Source organism: Pollicipes pollicipes, unplaced genomic scaffold (assembly GCF_011947565.3).
Source record: "Pollicipes pollicipes isolate AB1234 unplaced genomic scaffold, Ppol_2.1 Scaffold_2555;HRSCAF=2994_pilon_pilon_pilon, whole genome shotgun sequence".
NCBI classification, from domain to species: domain Eukaryota; kingdom Metazoa; phylum Arthropoda; class Thecostraca; order Pollicipedomorpha; family Pollicipedidae; genus Pollicipes; species Pollicipes pollicipes.
The window spans coordinates 46,516,930-46,537,836 of NW_023596136.1; the positions used below are offsets into that span (position 1 = coordinate 46,516,930).

The 20,907-nt window shown below is 55.9% G+C and overlaps 2 protein-coding genes across 2 annotated transcripts in view; both read right to left on the reverse strand.

Moving 5' to 3' along the window:
* Window positions 1-7,855: 7,855 nt before the first annotated feature.
* LOC119102060 (annexin A13-like) lies at window positions 7,856-8,866 on the reverse strand. Its single transcript, XM_037225435.1, has 2 exons — window positions 8,435-8,866; window positions 7,856-8,086 (listed from the first exon to the last, which is right to left on the reverse strand). The coding sequence occupies exons 1-2, from the start codon at window positions 8,864-8,866 to the stop codon at window positions 7,856-7,858; spliced, it is 663 nt and encodes a 220-aa protein (XP_037081330.1).
* Window positions 8,867-13,184: 4,318 nt separating this feature from the next.
* The window catches only part of LOC119102070 (BLOC-1-related complex subunit 5-like), a 28,196-nt gene continuing 20,473 nt past the window's right edge, over window positions 13,185-20,907 (reverse strand). The window contains exons 3-6 of the mRNA XM_037225444.1: window positions 14,970-15,137; window positions 14,476-14,633; window positions 13,970-14,158; window positions 13,185-13,319 (exon numbers count right to left, since the gene is read on the reverse strand). Of these exons, the coding sequence (XP_037081339.1) occupies window positions 13,185-13,319; window positions 13,970-14,158; window positions 14,476-14,633; window positions 14,970-15,126 (639 nt within the window). The 5' untranslated portion in view covers window positions 15,127-15,137. The remainder of the gene's footprint in view (window positions 13,320-13,969; window positions 14,159-14,475; window positions 14,634-14,969; window positions 15,138-20,907) is intronic.

Below are 20,907 nucleotides of genomic sequence, written 5' to 3' on the forward strand. Positions count from 1 at the left end.
ACAACAAAAATATCACTGTAAAAAACGCCACCACTTCCATACGACTTGGCGAAGCCGTTAGTTACTCAGTTACTTGCCATGGTGACCATCATCGAAAGCGGACTGCTGTTCCCAATTGCAACATCCCTTTTTCAATTTGTTTTTTCGAGGCCAGTTTTATCTTGGAAAAACGAAAACAGACCGTAAGGCCCAACACCGTTAGACCACTGGTCACAATCGTTATTAGATCGAATTAGTCTTAGAGGCTATGCTGGACCCAAACACCGCAATGCATCTTTGGACCTGGCCTGAAGAGAGGCTGTGCTGGAACCTAATCTGACATTCCGTGAAGACCTCCCCCACCGGTCTCGTGCTTGCGGTTTGAGGTGGTTGAGCGGGCCCAAAGCCGCACCGGTCCCGGCAGGGGGCGCGGCGCAAACTCCGCATCGGAGCCTCCGAACCATACCACATCGAAAGGCTGCATCACGGCTTACTGCCGTCGATACAATTTTCGCAGACTTTTTTGAAGTTAACCTTTTAAAATGGATGCAATCGGGCAAACGATTCGATATCCCCCTCCGTCCCCGAAAGAGGTTTGGCGCCCATAGGAACTGTGTTAGGTCAAAATAGTGAGCACTTATTGGTTACCATTCATTACTTGGAAAATCAACGCACCAGGCTCATAAAAAGGCTGTGCATCATGATGAACCAAATGACCGGGGTTTCAAAGGCATGCTTTACCCACGAAAAACGTCAAGATTTAGACAAATATTATCTTTCCCTGATCATATTTCAAGATATTTATATCTGATCGATATCGATTCTCCATACTCTAGATTTAGAACTCGTTCTCGAGGTCAGGCAGTAGTAATAGGCGAATTAGTCGTAGGAAAACCAGGAGCATGGATGTATAGTCTCGTTCATATTTCTGCAACATCCATTTATCGAAACGAATAGCAAAAAGATGTTTTTGCTTACAACTTACCCGTTATTTATCAAGTTACTTTCCATTATTTCCCAGATGTTTACTTACTTGTTGGCTAATTATTTACTTCTTCTGTTCGTTTAGATAAACGCCTGTTGCCGAGATATCAACGCATCAATGTCTCCGTCCTCCTGGCTTTCTGCGAAGATAATGGCTATTACTACTGTCTTATCTATGTGCGTTATATCCCTTGCTAGTGCACCTAGCAACTCACATACTTGTTCTCGAGGCATCGCGATCGTACCTCACCCTCGGAAGGCCAAGGCTAACTTGCTGATCTCGACCCCTAATTATGCAGTATTTGACTTTCGCCTATATTTTTTTTCGCCTTTCGCCTGACCTTTTCTGGAGGGGCTTCACGATCTTCAGACCATCGAATCAAGGTTCAAGATTATTTGCAGCTGATGGGCTTTTATATTCACCTGGTGTAAGTTGCACTAGGTGAACTGACCCACAGAACTGGGATGTGAATTGCCCATCCAGCATTCGGTGTGAACAGCGGTGATCCTAGTTTGCAAATTACGAGATGTCGCTCAACAAAAACATGTTGACAATGACAATTTTTACCGAGCTCGAAAGGTGAGACAGCGCCCACCGCGAAAGTGTTACCGTTATAGAGCGTCACTATAGGTTTGAAAGAAATATTTCCCCCACATCCACTGGTTGTCTTAAGATTGTTGCTCCGTCCGATAAATCACACTAGCAGGAAACACATACCACCGCGTTATTGACGCTCGCTCGATACCCCGCGATTGCAAGTGGCTCGACAGCTGCTGCAAATGGCATTTAGTTGATGGCCGTCGAGCGCACCTGCGGGGGTCATCACGGCACCTGGCGTCGCTGACCTTTACCGGTGACATCCAGTGTGTGTGCAGTTAATTGGCCACGCCATCCAATTTTGTCAAAATAGGCCCCATGTTGGTCGCGAAATGAACAGTCTTCGCATGAGTCTATCGTCACACGGTCACGTGTCCAGATGTCCGTCACGTCGTGATGCGTGACCTTGATCCCCAGGCCCGGCCGCATCCGGCCTTCGAGCGCTGCTCAGCACGGCAGGGCGGTCGACAGAGAGCTCCAGCCGGTCCGCAGAGCGGGCGTCTCATGTGGCCAGCTGGGCCTCGCCCCACGCCCAAACAGCCGTCTTGCATACCGGTCCAGCGGTGTAAGATCACACGCTTTCGTGCAGTGAGTGCTCATCGCGCCAGGGCGACAGCAGCGGTGCTTTGATGCACTGAATGCTGATGTTTGAACGTCACCGCTAGTAAAGTACCGGCGCACGTGTAGCATGCATTCATACATTGCGCACACACACCGCGAATCCCACCACACTGTCGGTACCGAAACTGACCTCGGGCACAGGTCGTGGGAAACCGTGCTGACCCCACCCGTGCTCGACTTCACTTCCCCCAGTGACGTCAAGCGGGATTGCCTGAACGGTGTGGACTTTGACCAGGGGCGGATCCAGAGGGGGGGGGCACGGAGCTCATGGCCCCCCTTGGGCCCCGAAGGGGCCCATTGGCTTCGAGGGGGCCCATAGCCAACCGAACAGATGCAGTTTTTAACACAAAATGCAACAAAGCTGGATATCTGGACTCCCAGACGACCAAAAACAGTTTTAAGCGAGGTTGAAGGACCTATGAGAAGTAAAAACTCAACGATTGGAAAGCTGTTAAATGGAAGTTTTAAGCCTCATTACACTGTATAAGGGCTCCATGCTGTTCCTGGTGGACCCATATGCCCACTTGCAGGATCATTTCGATAGTTAGGGAACATTCCACGTTTCCCTTTATTTCTTTGCATCTACTCGGGGGGGGGGGGGGGGGCCTGCGCTGTTGTTGGGGCCCTTCTTGCTAGCGTGCCGGGGCACCCCTGTCAATCATGGGCTTTTCCATGGATTCTGTCCATTCGCCAGAAAGGCTGTGGGGTATAGCCGGGGACCCATGTCTTAACCTGGCGGAGTATTCTCGGTTGCTCAGGGGCCCTTAACGTGGGTTTCGGTTAGCCTACCCACACACTTGCGATATGCTCCTGGGCCCTCTACATTGGTCTGGGGTGCTTCCAATTCTCCTTCACTTGCTTGGGGCCCTACACTCCTGTCGGGGGCCCATCTGATGGCCTGCTTGGGCACACTCAGTCGTTCGGGGACCCCTCACGCTGGGTGTTGGGAGCTTCCTTTCTGAGCAGGGGTCCTACGCTTTGGGGTGGGGGGCTGTCTGATGACCTGCTCGGCACATTCAGTCGTTCGGGGCCCTCTATATTGGGCCTTGGGCACGTACTATTTGAATGGGGCCCTACGCACTTGTCGGGGTCCCCTCTGTTCGTCTCCTCAGCCACACTGGAGTGCTCGGGGGGGGGGGGGGCTGCACCTTGGTTATTGGTGTTTGAGTTTAGGGCCCTCTGCTCCTGTCGGGTTCATCTGATAACCTGTTCGAGCACGCTCCATCTTCCGGAGGCCCTGCGCACTGAGTTTTGGGATTTCTGATTTGAATGGAGGGTCTTACGCTCCTGCCGGGGCCCTTCTGATAAGATGCTCGAGCCCGTTCGATCATGGGGGACCTCTACATCTGGTTTTGGGTGCTCCTTTTTGAATGGAGGGCCCTCTGCTCTTTTCGGGGGCGCTATCTGTTAAACTGCCATGGCGCACTCGTTTATTCGGGTACCTCTACATCGTGTCGTGGGTATTTCATATTTGAGCGGAAGGCCCTACACTCTTGCTGGGGCTCCATCTGTTAACCTGCTCGAGCGCACTGGAATATCCGGGGGCCCTCCTCATAATGTTTTGGGCACTCCCTATCTGAATGGAGGGCCCTACGCACTTGCCGGGGACCCCATCTGTTCGCCGCTTCGGCCAGACTGAATTGTTCTGAGGCCCTCTATATTTGGTTCTGGTGTTTGGATTTAGGGCCATACACTCCGGCCTGGGTCACCTGATGATCTGCTCGGGTATGCTCCATTTTTCAGGGGCCCTCCGCACTGGGTTTTGGTTGCTTCTTATTTGAATGGAGGGCCTTACGTTCTTTTCGTGCCCCTTCTGGTAAGCTGCTCAGGCACATTCCATCATTCTGGGGCCATTCACAAAGGGTCTTCGGTGCTTTCCATTCGAATAGAGGGCCCTACGCTCTTGTTGGAAGCCCTATTTGTTAACCTGCTCGAGCAAACTCGATCATTCGGGGGCGCTCTACACTGGGTCTGGAGTACTTCCTGTTTGGATGGAGGGCCATACGCTCTTGACGGGGGCCCTATATGTTAACCTGCTCTGACGCACTCGATCGTTCAGGGCCCTACACCTTGTGTCGTGAGTATTCCTTATTCGAATGGATGGCCCTGTTCTTGGCGGGTCCCATCTATTAAGCTGATTGGGCCGGTGGCGGATGCAGAGGGGGGGGGGGGGGGGGGGTGGAGTGGGGAGGCACGGGACCATGCCTCCATGGACCACGCCGAGGGACCTAAAGGCTCCGAAAAGGCCTATAACCGGCCGAACGGACGTAGCTTTCTTACAACAAGTACACAACAGAATTAGAAACCTTTGTACCTAAAAATGATCAAGAACAATTGTTGGCAAAAGTAATGAGTTCAGGAGCAGACGAAGTTCATTTTTTTGCTGATTGCGAAAGTGTTGCTTGGGGGAAATTTTGGGGCTCATTACTCTGTCTAGAGGCATTACGCTGTTGTTGCCAGGCCATATATGTCCACTCGCCGGGTCAATCTGATCGCTAAGGAGCTTTTCACGTTGCCCGTGATCTCTTTGCATTTTCTCGTAGAGCCTAATGTGCTGTTGGGACGCCATCTGCCTCCATGCCTGAGCACTTTTGACCGTTCAGGTTTTCCTCCACAGATTCTTCCCACCTGCCCGAAAGGCTCTATACGTTTTTTTCCATGGTCCCATATGCCAGGGTACGCTCAGATGCTCATAAGCCCTTCATTTAAGTCTCGGGTTCTTTCCACTTGTTTGGAGAGCCTTGTGCTGTTGCTAGGGCTTTTGTAAGGTAAGGCGCGGATTCTCTCGATGCTCAGGGGCCCCTACTTTGATCGAGGGTTCTCTCGGTTTTGGTCTCATTTGCGGAGGACTCTTCACTGTTGTTGAGGCTGGTGTTGCTAACCTCCCGCGCACTCTTGATCGCACGAGGGTATTAATTTATGGCCTTGGATAATTCCTTGCTCAGAGGGCTCTGTGTTCTGGCCAAAGCCTTATATGTCAGCCTGCCGGGGCACTACCAATCGTTAAGGTGTTTACCACGTTGGCCTCGGATTATTTTTGCTTGCTCTGAGGACTCTATACTTGTTGACGGGAGCCACTTTGTTGGCCTCCTGCGGGACTTCTGATCCCTCACGTTCCGTCCCTATTGGCCTTGGTGTCTTCGCCTTAGAGCAGCGGTCGGATATGCGCCGGTGAACTTTTACGCGCAATTGTCGAACATAATTTTACATGCTGCAGACGTCGTATGTGTCTTTTCCATTGGCTATTGGGTGTGTGACACTTATTATACTAATGCACCACGTTCTCAACATATTTCGAATGCTAGGACATGTTGCACTCCTTTATAACAGAGGAAAAATTATACACCGTTCATCAGCAGTCAGCTGACTACGATATAAAGCCATAGCCATAAAAGCTAACCATAGAAGCCTCAGAAAGTCAAAAGCTAGCCATAAAAAGCTAAGCTAGAATTCAAGGCCATGCTTGGTTTTGATGGTTGTTAGCAGCTTACTCAACTTCATTTTGCCTGTTGTTCCGAAACACTTATCCCCAAAATCACATCATTTATCACGATCTGTAAAAAGTGAGTGAGCTCCATGTGTATGCATGCGTGGCGCGCCCCGCTTTATAGGGCTGTGGGCAGTCAGATAGGTTTCCACATTTCTGAAATTAATGAATAAGAAAATACACACCTACATACATATATATTTAGCTATATGTATATATATATATATATATATATATATATATATATATATATATATATATACATATATATGTACATACACACACATACCAATATATATGCATATATATATACATATGTATAGATAGATAGATAGATAGATATATATATATATATATATATATATATATATATATATATATATACATATATATGTACATACACACACATACCAATATATATGCATATATATATATATATATATATATATATATATATATATACTACATGCAATTTGTCTTCAAATGTAATGACGAAATGCAAGGATATTTTTGGTAGTGGGCCCACAACCTCCAGGGGGCCCCACAATATTGTGTGCCCCTCCCCCTTGGCAAAAATCCTGGATCTGCCCCTGACTGACTCGCATGGTAAATACCAAATAGCTGATTACCATTCCATCTTGATAAATAGGCGATCAACCAGATTCATGTGTACAGGGACGCTATGTAGCGTCCCTGCATATATGAATTGTGGGTGGTGGCAGCGGGCTGAACAGTGAACAATAACTCAATCTTACCGCCAAAGTACGCCAACAAGCGGGACTCTCCGGATTTGGCTCGCTTTCTTCTCGAAGTGTGGGTGTGGTTAGGGGGGACCTGGAGCCCAAGTTGGGGGGGGGGATGAAGCACCCTCCCAACTGAATAGGAAACTATACCCCTGCTTGCTATGCTATGCTATGCAGCAAAGTCATAAAGCTTTGCTTTGTATAACCACACCGCTTGACGTGCGCCTTACTGCCGACCAGTGGCCCGGTCAGCCCAGTCTGGTGGATTTATGACCAAGTTGGCCGAGTTGATGTGCCTCTTGAACTATCAAATTATTACTTCGTATCACGTTAACCATACATAATAAACCATGATAAGTATAATAACTGTTTGATGTTCTAGCCCGGGTTCACTGGCGGCCATGATTGAACCCCAGTTCCAGGAGATCACGCGGTAATCGATTTCATCATCATTTAATCAAAAGTTGACGGATCATGGTGGCAAGGTTGACTTTTCTGGCGATTAGGTACGCGAGTCAGGCTCTTTGGATAGGTTCGGACGAGAATGCAGGGCGTGGTCTGCATCGCCGATAAACATTCGCACGCGCTGGAGAGCGGCTTGCCGCGCGCTGTCCTGCCGCGAGAAACCATGATCTGCACGGTGGTATTTGTTTGGGTGTTTACCGCTGTTGGCACTTGACAACAAATGCGCAACTGTATCTTCCACAGATCACAGTTAGGCAGAGGCGGTTATAATTTACCCGCGCTCGTGTCGTTTTTTTACACAAAGAGTTGCGCTTTTACTTTCTAGGCTCGCTCTGTGTTCACTATATGATGGCATTTAACTTTGTCAATGTTTAGGTCTAACGTTGTTCAGCACATCACGCGATAGACAACGGAAATAGACGGAAGTCACGGAAGTTCGTTTAATCGGTCTTTCCTTGCGGCGACTGTCTTTGGGTCACCACAGTGACACAATTATTCCCAGCTAAAGGTGACATGACGGTTGCAAACCATCACATGTGCTTTCCTTCCCATGGGGCCCGTGCAAGCTTGCTTGAGAACTCGTTTACGGATGCCGAAACAAATGGTAACAGTTTGCCTTCCAAAAGGGGCACGCCCACAAGCAACACCAGTGAGACCGTACCAAGTTTAAAACGATCACGGCTCGTATTTACTTCCTGTAATTGTTGGCGATGTGGACGGCGCGCAGACGCAAAGGACGCCTGGTCTCAGCCCACACCTTTGTATTATGTACATCTGATGGGCCAACCAGTCCTACAGCAGCCCGGCCGCCCGGCCGGCGTCCACGCCAGGCCGATGAGGTTTGCCTGTCGCCGCCCCCTGCCACTCTCGCTGCCCGAAGTCCTGCAACAAGGCCGAGATGGCCAATAAGTCTTGATGCCCGTGGCTGGTCGCCACAACGCACGAGCCCGCAAATAGTGCGTTCACCGGCAGCATGCTCTAGGGCTTGATGATGGCCTTAAGGCAGCGCCAGAAGTAGCCGGACGTGTCGTCCTCAACGGCATCGGCCAAGCTCTTGCCGTAGCGTCGCTGGTACGCCTCCTTGATGTTCTCCAGGTCGGCCTCAGAGCGCGTGACGAGAATGCGGATCAGGGTGCCCTCGTCGGTGCCGAGTCCGCGCATCGCTCGGTACAGCCGCTCGGCGAAGTAGGCCGGCCGGTCGGCGCCGCACTGCGCCAGCGTCAGCAGCGCCGCCCGCAGGTCGCCGCCGAACGCCGCGCGCACCGCCTCCTCCAGGCAGCGGCCGTCGCCCGCCTCGGGGTACAGCTCGCTCGCGCGGCGCAACAGCGCTGGGCTGGCGCCGCTCAGCGCCTCGGTGAAGACGGCGGCGTCGCGCGCGACCGCCGCCTGCACCAGCCGCCCGGCTAGCGCGCGCGCGCCGTCCTCGCCGGCGGGCGCGGCGGCGTCGCCCTGCCGCCGCACGAGCGCCAGCGCCAGCTCGTGCGTGTCGCCGGAGAGCGCGGCGCGTAGGTCAGCCTCCAGCGAGTGGCCGTGCAGGCGGCGGTAAGCACGTATCACGTCCTGAAGGTCGGCCGGCTCACGGCCGCACAGCACCTCGAACAGCGTCTTCTGGTCGGTGGAGGCCCCGCGCATCGCGCGTTGCGTCCAGCCGGCCAGGTACTGGTTCGGCCACTGCAGCAGAGCTAGCAGCGTCTCGCGCAGATGGCCGCAGAACTCGTGCCGCAGCGCCTCCTGCAGCGGCGGGCTGTGCTGCGCGTTGTACACGTCCTCCACGTACTTGCGCTCCTCCAGCGTGTGCTTCGTCAGCACGCCGATGATGGCGTTGGTGTTGGTGGGCTTCTGCAGCGCCGTGCGCAGGATTTTCGCCTGCGCGAGCGCCGCCTCTTCGTCGAAGCCCTTGTGCGGTCGGATGGTTCCCCGCGGGGCTATGATCGTCGGCCTGGTGCCGGCCCGCTTCGCCTTACGTCCTCCGTCGTTACCCTTAGGCATGACGTCTTCGGATAGCTCGCTGCCCGCACTGGTTGTTCCGGCCTTGCGATGGTCCACTGGAGCTGTCAGCAGCCGACAACGGCTAATGCGTGGCTGCGCTCGGTCCAACAGCCGCCCAGTAGTCTCACCGCAACTGAGTGGTCAGAATGTCACCAGGATTTTCGACGGAGTTTTACTGAGCAGCGAACGCCGCCACCACGTGTCCCCCTGGTTGCAACGGCCACCTACCGGCTACTCGAGGTCTCGGAGTATCAAAAGTTACTCAAACTCCAGACCTTCGGACCAGCCTGTGGGATTAACAGACAGTGCCGCAAAGCTTCGTTGCTTTCTCTTTCGACCTCCCCTGGCTACCAGGCATTCGGATTCGCGATAGATCAGCTCTGCTCACGGAGCGTGCTGAGCAGGTCTCCTGACGAAGACGCCTAGGACGAGCAGGTTTTCTGAAGAAAACCGTTGGGTGATATCCTGACAAGGCACTCGGATGAGTCGGTCTTCTGTGTCCGCAAAGGTTTGTGGGCGGGCGGTCTCCTCACAGAGTCACTGAGGTGCACGAGTCTTCCGACAGAGAGCCTCGGCCGAGACCCTTTCTGTCTGTCGACGGACTTTCGATTTTCGACTTCTGACTCTGAGGTCTGTCTTTCGACAGACTTCAGTGAGCGGGTCTCGTCGCGAAGTCGGCCGGTGACCAGGTTCACGACGGAGGCCGCGGTGGCAATGCGACGAAGGCCGAGTATCACCGCGTTGTGGTACGGAGCGGCGTCAACAATCGATGTCGGTGGGTCGGCCCCGGGCGGGTGTTATCGCGGTGGCATGGTGACTCGCGCCAACGGACAGCGCGCACGCGGCGCTCCCGCTACCCGCCCCGCCTCCGCCCGGCACGGTCGCCGCCGGACAGACACGCAGACAACCCGCGCACCCCACGGACACGCAGACAGCTCGCGCGGCCCACGGACATACAGGCAGCCCGCGCGGCCCACGGACCCACGCAGACAGCCCGCGCGGCCCACGGACACACAGACAGCCCGCGCGGCCCACGGACACACACAGACAGCCCGCGCGGCCCACGGACACACAGACAGCCCGCGCGGCCCACGGACCCACACAGGCAGCCCGCGCGGCCCACGGACACACAGACAGCCCGCGCGGCCCACGGACACACACAGACAGCCCGCGCGGCCCACGGACACACACAGACAGCCCGCGCGGCCCACGGACACACACAGACAGCCCGCGCGGCCCACGGACACACAGACAGCCCGCGCGGCCCACGGACACACACAGACAGCTCGCGCGGCCCACGGACACACACAGACAGCCCGCGCGGCCCACGGACACACACAGACAGCCCGCGCGGCCCACGGACACACACAGACAGCCCGCGCGGCCCACGGACACACACAGACAGCCCGCGCGGCCCACGGACACACACAGACAGCCCGCGCGGCCCACGGACACACACAGGCAGCCGACCATCTGTGATGTGATCCAACCTACAGGCGGCCTCGCGGACGGACCAAATAGGCTTAGACGCAAGCGTCAGTGCTTGCTAAAGCCAAACTGCGGGGTGTCGCAGCTGCACGTAACGCTGCAATGTTTTAGACACGGGCTACTTTTCGGGAAACATTTCGGCTAGCATTTTTGTCATCGTGTGATTTGCCATGTGTTTCTCAGCAGCCAACTCTTCCTGAGCGTCGTTCAGAGCCAGAGTCCAGGCGAAGACGGCTTGATACCTGAGGGCCTCATGCCCAGTACCTCCCCCGTAGCCAGGACCGCTGCAGCTGACCTCGACGTACCTGCAGTGAATGGCCGAACGCCACGCCAAGCCACTATTCACGGCAGGCATTGACAGAGGACACGTTCACAGAATAATGCAGCACGGCCTCAAGCTTCAGCGTTGACGGCGAGGCACGGCGAACGGCCGAATCCGTCCGGGGACGAGGTGGGCGGCCATGCCAATAATTACGCGCAGTGCCAGACCCAGGCGACGAAAACAGACAGCAGCATAAGCACTCACAGAGCTCTGCGATGATGTACGAGAGTCATCAAGTTAATGGTTTGCGGGGATCGCCTACCAAATTAACCGAGCGCATGGCATGCACGCGCTGGTGTCTGGCATGGGGCACCGCGAACAGGACGATGACGGGTGGACGCGAGCCTGCACTCCTTTACTGGTAAGAGAGAAGCTCGCGGCAATGGAACACCGTAGTGAGCCCGGTCGGGCATTATATTCGGACAAAAAGCTAGCCTTTTACCCGGATGAGCCAGGTGCAAGGTTAGGGGAGATCAAACAGAAACGAAAAAAGACTTCGTTCGGACGACTGACTATGAAAGGGGCGCAGTGGTGGAGAAACATATCTCCCACTGGTGTGAAGGGGAGGAAATAAAAAAGCACGGAACCTCTCAATCTAGCTCACAGCTCCCGAGGCGAAAAAAACCGGCGGCGTTTCGGAACGTTGGTGTCAGCAGACCCCGGCCCAGCCACCGTTTCCAGCCATTCGTGCGTTATTGACTGAGCTGGCCAGCAGGTGACGGCAGAACGCGTAGGCCAAATTCCTGTTCGGACAGGTGCAACAGCGCGGCGCAGTGCACGAGACCATGAATTATGAACCGCACACGAGCAGGTGACGGAGGGGGCGCCTGTCAATGGGCAAGACGCCAGGGTTTCGCCTAATATGCCCCCCAAGGGAGTGCATTAGCTGAATAACATTTGCGATGCAGCCACATAATCAGGAGTGTTGTTTCCTTTTCAGCCCCGCCCTCCCCCCCCCCCCCCAACTGGGGCTGCTTTGACCCTTTAACTTTGAGAAGAAAGTGAGCAAAATTCGGACAGACACCCGTTTGTTATCGCCTTTTGAGGGCAGGTTGCGTCGTTTTTCACTGCTGAGACCCCAGCTGATTGTAAGTAACTGCATCCCCCCACACCCCACACGCACACAATTCGGAACGTCTGCAATAAGTAGCACGCCTATGTGCTGCGCTCAGCGTGTAGCGGACTATGCGTTCGCTGGTTTGTAAACCTCGTATAAGCACTGCAGCACAGCTTGCTTGGACGAAAAAGGGCAAGACTGGCCACCCGCAAGGGCTGCAGGACGTTTCATTTATAGTGCATGACAAATGTTTCGGAAAAAAATGCTGAGCTCCCAGCAGATGAAAGTGTTAACAAAGAGCTTACCCCAAAGTTTTGCGACATGGTTGTTAAGACGACTCAGACCATACAGAGATGAATCGCCTTTCTATGGAACGCCTGCGGCTCGGACCTGTTTCCAAACAACCCAATAGCTGCAGGGCCGGGCGCGGTCGCGGGCGAGATGTAAATAACCCTCGTTAACCATCGCTCACCGGTTATCGCCCCAAATTCAGGCGCATGACAAACGACAATGGCGGCGAATTGGTTTATTCAATGGATATCCCCATGACATACAGATAGCGACATGTGACGGACCAGGAGTAGCCTGGACACGCAGAACAAAACACACAAACATTGGGATAAAAACTCTGTGGTAACCGGGCGGCAATATGCCACGGTCGTCCATAAACAGCGGAGCGTTTCGATTGAACCAGGCAGTACGACGCCAGAGTGAAAGACTGCACTTCAGTTAGCGCTATTTGTGACACTCAGACTTTGTCTCATTCAGCTCACCTTGAGACAAGCGTCGGACGTGGAATGACATGCATGCCGGCACTGCGTCAAACACGGACAACTCCATAAAGTAAATCGGTTTAGGTATTCCCACCAGTAATCGTGCCACAGGCATAACGCATGAACAACGCACTTCGCAATCAACCACGCGGCACGGTTTCCTTTCCACAGCAATATAATAAACATTTCAGTACAGTGAACATCGTAAACATTCGACGCATCGTTCCGTATTGCGGTGTGACACAAGTCCGCCACTCCAGCTAATGACGTGGCACACTAGCGACCCCTGACCCGGTCCGTGACGAGGCGACGCCGCCGCACACCTGGACGCCAGCCTGCGGCGGCACCGACCCGTGCCGCGCGCCACGGGTCCCAAGGCGGAGTCCGGTCAGACCCCCGTGCGCCCCGACGGGCCCTCGACGGATGGCGGGCAGGACGCTCTCGCGCCGTCGCTGGCTCGGCCGTCAGCGCGGGGCTGTCGGTCGTCGGCCGGCGCGAGCCGCTGAGCGCGCCGCTCGCCGGACCGTCGGCCGGAGCCGGCAGGCCGACTGAGGCCTTCTCACAGGCAGCTGCGAGACAGCCGGGCGTTCTCCGAGACGGCATGTGTTTCACCGCGATAGCCCTCAGTTCTCCGAAACCGCTGACACTTCTCCGAGCCGGCTGGCGGCGCGTCGCCGATCAGTCGGAGGCCAGGGCGAGCGGCTGCAGCCGCTGCTCCTCGGGCAGCTGCTGGTTGAGCTCGCGCAGCTGTCGCACGGTGTCGTCGAGCAGCAGGTGGCAGCGCTGCACGGCGTGCGACACCTCGCCCACCTTCTGCAGCCGCTCGGCGTGGCGCGCGAACGCCCGCTGGCGCTCTGTCACCGTCGACAGCAGCGCCACCGATTGCTGGTCCAGCTGCCAGCGGTGCGGCGGGTCAGCAGGAGCGGGGTGGCCGGGCGCACGGAGCGAAGGCGCGGCGCCGGGACCGCCGCCACTCTGTGTGTCCTGCTGCTCCTTGTGGAGCGAGTCACTCTCAGTGCTGGTATGAAAACCCCAATGTTGCTAACAGGCTCCAAGGTGGGTATGGAGTCAGCACACCGGTTCTCAGCTTCCAATGCTGCTTGTCAAAAATGGCAATTTAGAAACAAGGTATTGTCCATTTTTAAGTTCTGAGGTAAACTAAAGATGATCCTAACGCGGTTGGACGGATGCACGCGAATAAAACTGTAAATTGAACAATGTCCTGAGCTGTTTCGGTCCAGATAGGCTGGCGAAGTTCGCGTTTGAAACACCCAGCTTTGATGGTGATATATGAAAAGCTGTTAACATATAATACTGACTGAAGCCCACACCATATCCAACGTTTCCGGGCAGGTAACCTAAAGCTGGTTCCTGCCTGCATGACCCTCGTTAACCAAAACACGCGATACTTCTTGCTTCCTACTGACAAGGCTACTTGTGCCTCCTGATCCCCCTGCGCACACCTGGGCGACCTTGGCGGTGACCTCGGCCTGGCGGGCGGCGGTGCGCTCGGCGCTGGTGGCCAGGTGGCGCTGCAGTCGGCCGGCCATCTGGCGGACGGCGGCCGAGTCGAGCCGGTCCAGCACGTCCGGGTCGCGCGAGCCCGGCAGTGTCAGGGCGCCCCTCATCACCGGCAGGAAGTGCGGGATCAGCTGCGGCAGGCCGGCGCGGCTGAGCGCGGCGCCGCGGCACGGACGGCCGCGCGCGGTGTGCGCTGACCGACCGCGGAATGGAGGAGTCTCAGATGGCACGGCGCGAGACAATCGCTGACCGATAATAACCCGTCACGAAGCGGCCGCGTTTTTCTCCCGACCGTGCCAAGGAGCCAGGCCCCCGTCTCTGACGCAGGTTATATTCAGCCTTGGCCAGGACCCCGCCTCCCTCCCCGATTGCATTGCACAACCCGACACAGACGACAGCAGCATCCCACACACGGTGCCGCCGCCGCCGCCACCGCCCGGGGCCGTACCCTGAGGCGGCGCAGGTCGGGGTCCTCGTCGGAGCCGGCGGCGGACGCCGCCTCGGCCGCCTTCACCACTACGATCTCCTTGGGCAGCAGCGGGGCCTGTTTGGAGCGGCCCGGCCGACCGGGGCGCAGCCGGCGGCCGCCCGGCCGCGGCGAGTCAGCTGCCGGTTAGATCACAGCTTATTGGCCGTGGGTCACCTTCTGACGCATCACAAAGCTCTGGGCATTTCGCGCCATGTTGCAGGAGGTCACGAATCATGCCAGTTACAGATTACAGCGATCGGGGTCATGGTTCACGAGATCACGCACCACGTGGCGACGAATTAAACAAGTTGACAGATAGCGATGGCATCGCTTACACAGCCTTGGATGCGCCGCAACGTTCCACTGTTACGGGCTGACCACGGAGATCGTTCTGGCCTCGTGCTCTGCCATCACCGGGCCTGCGCGACCCCTCCACTCCGCGCCCCGCCAGCCGGGCACGCGCGGCGTCTCACCGTCGCCGATGGGCAGGTTCTGCGTGTACGAGACGTACGGCACCTCGGCGTCGGAGCAGACGCTGTTCTGCGGCGAGACGGGCGTGCCCGCCGGGCGCGCCCGCTCCCGCTCCCGCTCCGCTCGGCCGGCGCCGGCCGTGCTGTGCTCCGAGCCCATGGCCGTGCGCCCTGCCGGACGGCGGAGCGTCAGCCGCGCGGCTGCCGGGGCGAGCCTCGGTGCCGGCCGCCGGTCAGCGCCTGCTGGCTGGGGTGGGGGTGAGAGCAGGACAGGGCACCGAGTGGCAGTGCCCGGTGATCGTGGCCGGGGTCCGGACAGACGGCAGGGCGACAAGGTCGACAAATTGGCACGGCGTGTGGTTGGGGATGATGATGATAATGACGACGACGACGGCGACGACGGCCGGAGCAGAGCGGCTGTCGCTCCAGAACGGATCGACCCGGAAGGAGATCTCGAGAGAGAATGTCGGCCGTGCTAAAGCTGGGACGCATATGACTAAGCGGTGGTAAAACTGATCCGCTTTCACTCCTTACACCCCGCTTTGCACCCGAGGCTTGGAGTTGGCAACGCACAGGCGTATCGGGGTCAGGTGTAACCACCCGGTCACCTGCGAAGCTGTGGAGCATTTCGTCTACGAGCCCCCCAAAACCTTAGGTGGTGGGATCACGAAAGGAGCTAAGACAATTTGTCGCAGTCTGATTGGGAAATATTTTACAATCTTGTTTTTCGTTGCCAGCTGATTAATCGTTCTGGGCAACGGAAACTTAGTGGCAAATAGTGCTAAATAATCAAACATTGGCAGGATATCACACAGGGATGGTTTCAACAGGCATCAATAATAGCATTTTTCTTCACACGCGCTCAGGTTGGAGTGGGGGAATTTCAACCCTCAAATGCTTTTCCACACCTGCCTCAAGCGCGGCAAACTCGCGCCTTACTTTGCTAACTTTGCATTGATGTGGCGAATTGAACATCCGATTTTTGTGTGTAAAAATTGGGTGTACTTTGAAAGGACCTTGACCGATGACAGGCCAAAGTCAGACCATGGCTGCCAGCGAGGGCAATCCTAGGAAATCGCTCAATATGACGCAGCAACGGTTAGACGAGGTCACGCATCTCTGAGACGGTTTCTTTGACAATAAAACAATTTAATCTAGCATTATGACTGATTTAATTGACCTTGGGTCAGGTATGAAGGTCATGCCGAGGTTAAAACAAAATTGCTTTTGCTGAAAAACTTGCTTGATGGGATGGCATTTTACACTCATTTCGAATTTCTTAATCGTACGAAAAAAATGTGTAATTTGAATTCATTAAGGTCAAAAGAGGTTACTGAGCCAGAACGACACCGATTAACCTTTCGTATTTAGGAACATACCGCCTCGTGTAATCTATGCCTTTTATCGAAATTCAGACACCAAAACAAGCTCGCACGCTTTTGGCCACCGTGACCATTAAAAGGCCAATAAGGTCACTGACCTGAACCGAACATCAGCGACCCTTTTGCTAAGCACAGGTAGCTTGGTTGAAAGTAGCCACATCAGGAGGTCTGGGGCACTTTCGGACACCTGTCTAGAGTTTGATTTCGTTGAACCGTATTTGACCCAAAGGGGTCCGAACCTCAGGACCTAAAAATTTGGCACAAGTGAGTTCACAAACAGGCCTATCTATCCTGTGAACTTGACGTCTATAACTCTATTAGTGTTTGATATCTCAGGAAGCCAAATTGACCACCCTTTCCGAGCGTCGTCGTATTTAACGGGCCAACGGCGCGCGCGTCATAGCATTTCAAGCCCCCATACCATCACCATCAACATAATTATCAGTCGTCATTCATCAGTCATCCTGCAAGGGAGTGACCATCGTCAACATCATTCCGACCTCAGCCATACCCACGTGACGAACAAGACAGCAAAAGTCGACAATGTTGAGAAGTTTCAACAGCGCCGGACGGACACAGCCTTCAGCGCGCCGCGTGTCAACAGCGCCGGACGGACACAGCCTTCAGCGCGCCGCGTGCCAATAGCGCCGGACGGACACAGCCTTCAGCGCGCCGCGTGTCAATAGCGCCGGACGGACGCAGCCTTCCTCGCGCCGCGCGTCCGGTTTGGCGGAGCTGCTGCGTCCTGACGTGCCGCGGCGCCGCGCGCCGGCGCGCCCGAGCGCGACAGTGCTCTCGTGAGCCGCCGCCGCTGAGCCACGGCTCGCCGCAGAGCTTTCTTCTGGCGGTCGCGCGCCGCGACGGCGGCCCGGCGCCGCTTCGTAACGAGCCCCGGCGCGCCAATTACGCGCTGGCGCCGCTCGGAACCGGCGAGCATCCGGCGGACTTGACTGGGTCAGCCGCTCGGCGGCCGGAACGGACGAGACGTCATGGTTTCTTCACAGCCGCCGCCGACGTGACCAGCGCAGGCCGGTGCCGCGCCTCGCACTGCACGCTGCACGCGCACAGGGGGCAAAGGGACGAGGGGCCCGAGCGAGGCTGGGTTGAGGCGGAGTTGACCGATGGGCGCGTTCGGGGTTGCTACAGTGCAGCAAACTTTCGATTCTGCAAAAAAATCCTCAGCACGATTAAGATGTCACGGACACTGCTAACATTACGAAAATGTGTGTTGGGTACGCGTGAAATATCCGCACGGTAAATACAATGACTATTGGTTCATTGAGTGCAACACGTCATATCAATCACATCGTTTTAATACTGCTACTTCACTCCCCGGGTGAGCATCCGGGGAGTTCTTTGTTTCAGCTCCTAAACCTACGTGTTGCCGTCCTACGCCTCCAGCTGTTGCCTCCAGCCGTCCTACGTTTTGGTGGCGAGGGCGTGGCCACTGATGCCCCCCCCCCCCCCGGGCTGAAGATGAGAAAGAGAAAGGACCGACACCGACCCGTTTTGCCCTCCATACACTCCACATCGAGATTAGCATCGTCTCCATGGGTCGCACAAGGCCTGACAGCGGGTGGTTGATACCCGCGAGCAACAATGGCGTCCGCGAAACCGGCACAGCCCGGGAGCATCGGGGTCACCGGTGTCCAGCACATCAGATAGGTCAGACTTAGGGGCCGGACCATCCCAGCGCTCGGTGCCGAGAACAAAAAAGTGGCATACTTACTGCCGCCCACGGAAAGAAAGGGAAAATCGTGTGCCTGCCCGTCACGCCGGGTATATTACGGGGCACGCTGAGGATTTCATGCACGAGGACGCCACCAGGGTGCATCGTTGTTTACACCAGTTTTCACGTAAACGAAGAGATGCCATGCACGGTACGGACGCAGCATGGCGTTCTACAGGGTGAAAACGGATAGAACACACCAAATGCCACACAAAGCTGACAGATTTGGGGCTCGATGATTTGGTCACAATTCAAGTTCTTGATACAGCGTTTATGAATCGAATAACAGCCGTAGCGAACCAGTAAGAATGCACCCGCAACCAGAACGCTCAGTAAAGCTTAAATATGACATCGCGTGGTGGGGTTAAGAAAGGGGCTGGAGAGGACAAATTCGTTGATACGCGAGAGCTGTCACTGCCGTGGTAGCGAAGTCAGTTAAACCGGTAATCGGCACGCCAGTTACCGGTTAAACCGGCGTATACCGGTTAACAGCTATCTCGGTATATACCCTATACCGGCCAAACCTGTATATACCGGTTACATACCGGTTAAACCGGTACATATCAGTTTAAGCTTCCGTTTATACACCTGACAGCGAATCGCTGATATTGCCGTTCTGCTGAACAGCAGATTCGCCGTCGTGCATCACACGGACACGGCAACGTCCAAGCCAAACGTAACAGATGAACTGCCCAATTAAATCAGACAGTGTACAGTGTAGTAAATCAGACGGTGAATGCCGGCTGTGTATATGCTGTCAGTGCTCACGTCAGACGCGTTGCTGGACACGGCAGAATTATTGCGAGCGAGGTCACAGGCTGAACGAGCTCCTGGTGCTCCAGCTCCTGGTCGACCCCTCACCTCCCCCTGAGTATTGTGCAGCTTCAGCGATGCGGCCGATCTTGCCAGTCACGCACAGCTGCACTGACGCAAAATGAGTTGTGTGTGCGTGGGTGGGGTCGGGGGGTCATTCAACACGTGGGAGATGACAGGCGAATCCACGGCAAATGACCAAATCCCGGATTTTGCTGATTTTTTTCTTCCAAAAAACTGAGGGAGGGGGCTGGAGCCGAAGTTGGCGTGCGTGCGTGCGTGCGTGCGTGCGTGCGTGCGTGCGTGCGTGCGTGCGTGCGTGCGTGCGTGCGTGTGTGTGTGTGTGTGTGTGTGCCAGTGAGCTAGATTGCCTCGCGGTGGGACAGCACAATAAGATTATGCTTATAACACCATGATTATTGCTCATTTCGAACCGACACTGATGAAGCCACGCTTCACTCAGTATGGCATCACATGTGTGGGGCCGTCCATGGATTACGCTACACATGGAGGGAGGCGTTTGGAGCGCAAGGGAAGGCTCAGGTGTGGTTGTAAATAATGCTCGAATTCCCCTCCCCCCCAAAAAAAAACAACTAAAACCGTGAAGCCTTATGCTCTTGGTTTCCTCTCAGTACAAGGAACGCGTCCGTTATTTATCTCTCATCTTTAGCTCAATCAGGGGTCAAAAGGACGCCACTTTCTGGGGACATTACGCTTGATACAGCGTAACAAGGGAGAAGGGAGCTTCACCTAGTGTAGTGCGTAACCAGGGTGACGGAGGGTTGATAAATGACCAAAAAAGCGTTACGTTATCTATGGACCGCCCACGTGCGGCTTATGTTCATATTGTACATGCGCCTATCACATGTAGTATCACGGCAACTTCTGCCGGGCTCCCACGGCACGCCGGACATTCCCGGGCAGGGAGTTTGAGGAAGACCTGCAATCAATTCCTTTGGCAGGCACGATTGGTGGTCTTTTTCATTTTCAGCCATTGTGGGCATTCAGGCCTGATACCTTCAGGCTCCAGCAGGCAGAAGAGCTTCCTCCGGATTAGTGTTCTTATAGCATTACCGTGGTCATTGTTTTTGCAGTGGGCCGTTCCGTAACAGAGCTTACGGTCGGTGCATTACAATGTTCTAAACAAATAGGCAGACAAAGTCAGCAGTCGATCCTAATCTTTGTCGTGCTCCTTTCTCAGTGTTTTGTCCCATTCACCTCCCTAGCCTGAAGTCAGCATACACATCTCGGGGAAAGTCGTCCCCACATCGTACCAGAACACGAATCTCACGAATCTTTGCTGACAGAACAGCGACACATCCGTAGTGACTGACAGCCAGAGCGAGGCGGACGGTGATGCGACCCCTGGCGCGCACCAGAGTGCGACAGAGGGGAGGGGGGGGGGGCGTGCCGGTTACCCGCCTCGCCGACCCCTGGCGCGCACCAGAGGGCACGGCAGAGGGGGGGGGGGGGGACCGCACCGGTTCGGCAGTTCGGCAGAGCGGGGGGGGGGGGAGGCGTGCCGGCTGTCCGCCTCGCCGACCTCGGCCGCGCATCAGAGAGCTCGGCGGAGGAGGGGGGGAGGGGGGGCGGTTGTCCGCCTCGCCGACCGTCGCCACCAAATGGGCGAAACGCCGAGACCCAGATCGAGCCGTGTCACCGCCACCCCCTGAAGGAGGAGCGCCAGATAGCAGGCAGAGCCGAGACCCAGACCGAGCCGTGTCACCGCCACCCCCCGAGGGAGGAGCGCCAGATAGCAGGCAGAGCCGAGACCAAGCCGAGTCGTGTCACCGCCACCCCCTGAAGGAGGAGCGCCAGATAGCAGGCAGAGCCGAGACCAAGCCGATTCGTGTCACCGCCCCTCCCCCCCCCCCCCCCCGAGGGAGGAGCGTCAGATAGCAGGCAGCGCCGAGACCAAGCAGAGTCGTGTCACAGCGACCCCCTGAGGGAGGAGCGCCAGACAGCAGGCAGAGCCGAGACCCAGACCGAGCCGTGTCACCGCCACCCCCTGAGGGAG